We start from the raw sequence: 7,500 nt of genomic DNA, 5'->3' as shown, positions 1-7,500 counted from the left end.
TTGTTTTTTATAACTATACTTTTTTGCGTAACCTTTCCGAAAATTAAGCGAAGTTAGATATGCAAAATAATGCATGGTAAGATAATGAGTTGCCAAAGGGTTAAGAATAGTAAATACGTTATGTATAATCTGAATAAAGTATTTTTTTTCTGCGATTTGGTCCCAAAATGTAAGTGCTGAAAATATAGACAGATGGATAAGTGATAAATGAAAAAAAGCTACATTTTCAATTTGTTGATAAAAATGTTAATAATTTCTTAATTGAAAATGACATTGCGTAGCTTGATGTTTCAGACAATTAGTGCAGGAAAACCTTGATAATAGTTTGTAGGTGTGTGTCTATATGATACTAACAATGGTATAAAAGTACGTGGAGAGAGAGAGGAAACAATAGGTCGACCATTCCTACCACCATGATATAAATTCGAATTGACAGAGCATAGTTTGTAGGGTCGTATATATTTTTTTTCGGATAAACTAAATTTTACTTGCATGTTTATTCGGCTGAGTTAGGAAAGACTTTACTTGGCTAAACGTGGAACTTCTCACGTGGTTGTTTTCAGTAGCGAGTATTACTATGCAAATTTTCAATCTTATTTAATTATGCAATAACTAAACGATTTAGCAGACATTTAGGAGTGTTTACTTAATCATAGAAGTTCTTTAAAACGTATTGTAAACGCACTTCACAGTGTCAATTAGAAATGAAACCGGTGTGATCTACTGTCCGGAAGCCGCCATGTTTGTTTACAAAAGTGACGTTGCGGGCAAGCTGTTTTCTCGGAGACGGTTTGGCAAGCTGCCGATGCTGCTTGAAGGGGTTACTTTCAGATTGCGAAATCATAGGAAGCGTCTATGGCTATGTAATAGTTCAACATGTGCAGGCGGTCATTTGAAGATATTTAGTTGCCATGCATTGCCCATCTATCCCTCTTTCCAAGTATGTACGCGCGTGTGTGTATGTGTTTGTGGGTATGTGCGCACCCGTGCAGGTGTACGTATGTATGTAATAGCTATCAAATAAATTATTTGGCATGTGACGTCCTGGACTAAACTCTTCCCTTTCAAAACAAACCGAAAAGTGTAGCACGCTACCGCCGCCTACATTTCTAAGAACCATTTGAGTCTGTTCCAATCTCTCTTCGCCTAATATACACATTTTCTTCCTTCCTTCCTTCCTTCCTTCCTTCCTGTCTTTCTTTTTTTTAAATATATACCCTTTTGTTTCAGGCACAAGATGGCCGAACAGAAATGCGAAGTGTGCAGAAAACCCGCCAAACAGTTTTGCTCATCATGTAGGGAGGTTTTCTACTGTTCGAGAGACTGCCAGAAACAAGACTGGAAAACACACAAGGCCAAATGCAAGCCCTTTGTCATTAAAACACATCCGGTTTATGGAAGGTTAGTATGAGGGTGTCTGTTTACAAGTGTGTTTGAGGTTAGGAGGGAGGCGTTAATTGGAGAATTAGGAATAATGTGTAGGAATGTATAAGAAAGTTTTGAGTAGTTTTATTAATTGGTGGTGTATATTTTTCAGCTATTCAGTAATGCAGTATTGATATTGAATAAAAATTTAAGTCTTGTTAGATGTTGATATATGGGAGAGAGAGAGAGAGAGAGATAATGTGTGTTTGTGTGTGTGTATGTTTGTGTGTGTGTGTGTGTGTGCGTGTGTGTGTGTGTGTGCGTGCGTCCGTGTGCGTGTACGTGTAAGTGTACATGTACGTGTGTAAATTATATGTACTTTACAATATCCACTTAGAATGCCTCGTGTTCCTCCAGGTACATGGTGGCCAGCAGAGACATCCGCGCAGGTGAGGTGATTCTGAAGGAGCCCCACTTGGTGATCGGTCCGAAACAGCGTTCAGCTCCCGTGTGTTTAGGATGCCACAAGTCGGTCACTGGGTCCTATATTTGCAAGGGCTGTAACTTCCCTGTGTGTGCTCCTTCTTGCGAAATCTCCAAATACCACAAGGTTAGTATTTATTGGGATGTTGGAGACGGAATATACTTTGTGTATACCATATACTGTTCTCGATGAATGGCAAAAAAATCTACTGTGTTGATACTATGGTCGGAACAAATACAACATACATTATTGAGAAGTGAAGCAGTTTCGAAATCCTTCCGAGCTTCATCTTCGGGTCGAGTTTCGGATAGAAATTGGTCTGGAACATTTCCATTTATATTTATTCCTTTATACAAACTTTAGGACAAGAAAGGTATACTTACAAGCAATGAGGCACATTAGTAGCGCATGTTTATGGGGAAAAGATAGCAAAAGAGTGTTATTTCCATACTTGAGTACCTCCTTAATTCGTTTTTTGTAATGCTGAACCCAAGTCTCCAGTACTTCATGACGTCACATATATGCCCTTCTTCGTTTTTTACCAGAGCCATTTTAAATTTTGATTCACAAGGAAAATAAGAAAAAAACTGGACATTGTAAAGAGTCAAGAAAACATATTTTTGTGTACGGAAATGAGTTAAATTGCGACGGATAATATAATGAAAATGGAGATGCAAAGTAATGATGTACTTGATAAATGTTAAATGAAATATATTAGAATAAAATCAGGATGAAACAATGAAGACCTATAGTAAGAATAATAAAACACTGATAATATGATATAGACCTTAAGAAGAATGCCAAATCAATATCTCATAACAATAAGCCACAATGAAAAATAATAATCATACAGTAACAACAAACCCCTTTTTTCAGGCCGAGTGTCAAGTGCTGGCGCGCGCAACGGGAAAAATCCGTATAGATAACATGAGCGCCGCCCACCCCGCCTACGAATGCATTCTTCCCCTCCGCTGTATCCTCCTGAAGGAATCCGATCCGAAGAAGTGGGAGGAGATCAGGAATATGCAGGATCACGTGGAGGATATAAAGAACACGGAGTTGCACAACGTCATACAGAGGAACACGGTTGAGTTCTTGAAGTAAGTTGTTTAGGGTTTATAGCTTGGATGGTATTTTGATGTTTAACTGGGGTATCTCGTCTCTTATTTGGTATGTAGGGATTCAACTATTGCAGTTGCATTTTCATGAGCGATTTGGTCATAGTCTGATATTTTGCTGTATCTATTTATTATATAAATAGGTAACTACTTTAGTCACGTCTTATAATTTGGCTTTTGATATTTAAACTATTGACGTTCAGTATGATAATTGATGTTTAGTCACTACGTCATTTCAGCCACATTTGGGATGTGTATGGGTATATATAATATTAACATATACTATAACAATTAGTTTTTAGTCATAAGCCATTTTATTGGCATTTTGGAACAATTTGAAATTTGACGTTCAGAAGGTCAATTTGTTGGCATGTTTATAGTTTCCTTGTTATTTCACACAGACGTAAAGAGTTTTGGGGCACATAAGTACTTTGATTTTTTATGTTTAGTTGTTTCCCATTTTATGCTGATTCGAGTTACATTGTCCTTACACAGTTACGCATTTCTTACGCAATCATCCTCTAGCTTATTTCCTGTGGCTATTCTCTTTATTTTGTCATGCATTTACGGATTGCATTTGGACCCCTCAATTTGCGATGGTATTTTCTTCCCTGGCTGTAATCTGTTTACAAAACTTAAAGATTGTAAAAGGTGACCAAAATAGAAAAATAAATATACATACAAAGATGAAATAAAACAACATTTCTGAAAGCACATATTAGTTTCGTAGATGACTGAAGTACGTTTCATCTCAGAAAATAAAATAACTGGCAACTCGATGCGAACTCGGGGGTATTCTGATTCGCAAATTCCCCATTTTTTCATTTTGACTTTTCATCAAACGAGAAAAGTGAAGCAAACAGGGCCGATTTTAAGCCAATTTGACCTTTTTTATCATATAAGTAAAACAACAGACTTTTCATATTGCATTTAAAGATTTTATTATACGAAGGATTTAATGTTTATTTGTTTTTTTGTTTTTTATTGTTATGTATGCGTTTTTTACATGAAATATAAACATCCATAAATTTTGCCATGTAGAATAGGGGCCCCACCATCAGTTTTCTAATTGGGCCCCGCAGTTCCTAGTACCGGCCCTGAAGTAGAGGATGTATAATCACCTGATGAGGAATCTGATTTTGACTTGGGTTTCATATTGCATAGGACAATTCATAGGGCAACATCTTCCATATTATAAGGTATTTCATATTGCAAGTTTTCCATAATGGAAGGTATTTCATAGAGCAGGTTTCTATGAAATAATAGGTAGTAGGCAACCGCGTCATGGAAAAATTTATAAACGATACAGACCAAGGAAGACCATATATTGTTTTTGGGAACTAAGATGAAAGTATTGAAAACGTAATCAAATAATTGAATTACGGAGCAAATGTTTCTCATACTACTGACTTCGCTGAGTTTGATAATGAAGGCAACGTGTTCGAATGGCATCGCAGTATTTCAAATGAATGCGAACACCGCATATCATTTTATTAATTATCATCACCATTATTTTTATTTTTGTTATAATTATGAATATTATTGTCGTTTATTTTATTATTGTTGTTGTAGTTATTACCAATTCAGTACAGTTATCATGAGTATCATCATTATCATCATTACATTAGTAGTACTAGCAGTAATAGTAGTAGTAGTAGTAATATAAGTAGTAGAGTAGTAGTATATAGTAGTAGAGTCAGTATTACTAGTAATAGTAGTGGTAGTAGTGATAGCAGCAGTAGTAGTGGTGGTAGTAGCAGTAGTTGTTACAATAATACAGTAATAATAGTGGTGGTAGTAATAGTCGCAGTGGTAGTAGCAGTAGCAGCAGTAGTAGTAGTAGTAATAGTAACAATAGAGTAATAGTAGTAGTAGTAGCAGCAGCAGCAGCAGAAGTAGTAGTGATAGTAGTAAAGTTAGTAGTAGCATATGTAGTAGTAGTAGAAGCAGCAGTGATAGAAATATCAACAGTAACATTACCATAATGACCATAGTTACCGGGACGAAACGCGAACCAAAATTATCGAGACCGAAAGTGAGAACAGAAATCATGACGCAAATGCTCCTCCCTTATAAGGCGAGGGCGCCGCGCGTGTTGTGTCCATCTCTCTGCGTTGGCGTCAGTGTAGAGTGGCTTCCTCACGCCTCTCTTCCTCTCTCTCTCTCTCTCTCTCTCTCTCTCTCTCTCTCTCTCTCTCTCTCTCTCTCTCTCTCTCTCTCTCTCTCTCTCTCTCTCTCTCTCTCTCTCCCTCTCTCTCTCATTCTTCTTCTTCTTCTTCTTCTTCTTCTTCTTCTTCTTCTTCTTCTTCTCCTTCTTCTCGTCCCCCGCCCTCCCGATCTCCCTCTCTCTCTCCTCCCTCCTTCCCTCTCTCTTCTCTTCTTCCCTCCTCTTCCTCCTCCTTCTCCTCCCTCCCTCTCCCTTTTCTTCTTCTCTCCAGCTCTCCCTCCTTCCTGCCCTCCCTCTTTCCTCTCCCTCCCCCCTCCTTCCCTCCGTCCTCCTTCCCTCTCCCTCCCTCCTTTCTCTATCTCCCGGCAGGTCCTTGAGAGGCACAAGAATGGTACGAGGATTTATCATTGGCGTCACTACCGCGTGCCAAGAGAGACATACGATACCAGCCTTTTGAATTGTTGCCGGATTTTTGGATACCACCACTTTTGAGTTGTTGCCGGATTTTTGGATACCACTGCTTTTGAGTTGCCGGATTCTTGGATACCACCGCTTTTGAGTTGCCGGATTTTTGGATACCACCGCTTTTGAGTTGCCGGATTTTTGGATAATGATACTGGACAAGTCTATTTAATATAAAAACTGTGCAATTGTTTCCTTGCGATAGAATGTATAGACCGGGTGCTTTGATATATGTCATCTTAAAGCGCCCATGTAGCGTTGGCGAAAGGGTTGATTCTTGTGGGAGGGGAGGGGTTGGGGGTACAAGAGGTAGAAAAATTGCAAGCAAATTTGGGATTCATAAAAGTATTTAAGCAAGCAGACACGCACACACACGCACACACACACACACACACACACACACACACACACACACACACACACACACACACACACACACACACACACACACACACATACATAGTTCCTTTATTAGGTTCTCGCGACACTCCAACTGTACCTGGTACATCACGATTTGTTTCACTGCTAACGTGACTTGCTATGAACTCGTTGAACTCTCATTATCTCTTATCTAACTCTTTCTGAAGTCTCATTATGTCTTATCTACGTCTTGCTGAACTCATTGTATCTGATATATAGTGATGCTTCCTAAGTCTTTGAACATTTGTGGAGTTTTAGTTTGTTTGTTTTCATTGCACAGCCTTCACTTTCCCCAAAAGTATTTTCAGCCATTTCATAGCTCTCACTTTCCCTTAGCTTTAACATAGCCGTCACTGTTCCTTGATATTTCTCAGCTATTACAGAACCGTCACTTCCTTTTAACTATTTTTCACCCATTATATTATATCCGTCACCCCCCCCCCCAAACTTTTTTCAGCCATCAAATATCCGTTATACTTTCCCATAACCCCTTTTTCGGCCATTACATAGCAATTTCATAGTACGTTTTTCATCTATTCAATAGCTGTCACTTCCTTTCAACTTTCGTTTTCGGCGACTTTATAACCCGTCATTTCCCTTTGACATTAACCTCTACTACTTCATAGTACGTTTTTCAACCATTAAATTGTTGTCACTTCCTTTCAACTTTTGTTTTCGGCCTCTAAAACTCGTCATTTTCCCTTAACATATCCCCCTTCCATTCTAGGCACTACCTCAAATTTAACGGGGTAGAGAGCGTCATTTTCCCTGAACCTTCCCCTTCCATTCTAGGCACTACCTTAAATTCCCTTAACATCCCCCCTTCCATTCTAGGCACTACCTCAAATTCGACGGGGTAGATAGCGAGGAGGTCTACCGCGTGTGTGGCATCCTCATGACCAACAGTTTCGAACTCAAACACCACGGCACGAAAGTACGGGGACTGTATGCCCAGTCGGCTATGATGGCACACGACTGCATACCCAACACCAAGCATACCTTTGAGACCGATTCAACCATGATTCTACGAGCTACCAGGGTTATACCGAAGGGTTCTGCTATTACGAGCACATACACGAATACGTTGTGGAACACGTTGCAGAGAAGGAAGCAGATTAAGGTAGGTTGGGGTTGGTGAAGGAGAAGAAGCTGTCTTGTTTATTTATTGAATTTGTTTACGTAATCTGTGTTGTGTATTTGTTGACTTTATGTTTGTTATAGTGGTGGAGGCACAGTCATGAGAAGAATCAGTTTGTTTGATTATATAGTCTATGTATGTTTTTGTGTTATTATTGTTATTGTTATTATCTTTCAGTTATTTTTATTATTATCATTATTATTGTTATCATCGTTATTATCATTAGTAATTATTATCATTATTTTATTATAGTTATTATTATGACTATAGTTACTATCTTTATTGTTGCTGTTGCTGTTTTTGATATTTTTATTATTATCATCGCTATCACTGATGATTATTCGAG

At 38.4% G+C, this 7,500-nt stretch overlaps 1 protein-coding gene across 4 annotated transcripts in view; it reads left to right on the top strand.

The window, feature by feature from the left end:
• LOC113805602 (SET domain-containing protein SmydA-8) overlaps positions 1 to 7,500 on the top strand; it is a 21,117-nt gene that overhangs the window by 5,690 nt on the left and 7,927 nt on the right. For 3 of the 4 annotated variants that reach the window (XM_070118939.1, XM_027356635.2, XM_027356633.2), the window contains exons 2-5: positions 1,231 to 1,401; positions 1,783 to 1,975; positions 2,726 to 2,949; positions 6,851 to 7,136. In XM_070118939.1, coding sequence (XP_069975040.1) covers positions 1,238 to 1,401; positions 1,783 to 1,975; positions 2,726 to 2,949; positions 6,851 to 7,136 — 867 coding nt within the window. In that variant the 5' untranslated portion in view covers positions 1,231 to 1,237. Of the gene's footprint in view, positions 1 to 785; positions 941 to 1,230; positions 1,402 to 1,782; positions 1,976 to 2,725; positions 2,950 to 6,850; positions 7,137 to 7,500 lie in introns of those variants that run through there. The other variant, XM_027356632.2, reaches the window with a different exon arrangement.

The sequence above is a fragment of the Penaeus vannamei genome, chromosome 43, assembly GCF_042767895.1.
Source record: "Penaeus vannamei isolate JL-2024 chromosome 43, ASM4276789v1, whole genome shotgun sequence".
In the NCBI taxonomy this organism is placed as follows: Eukaryota; Metazoa; Arthropoda; class Malacostraca; order Decapoda; family Penaeidae; genus Penaeus; species Penaeus vannamei.
This window is presented reverse-complemented; position numbering and strand designations above follow the sequence as displayed.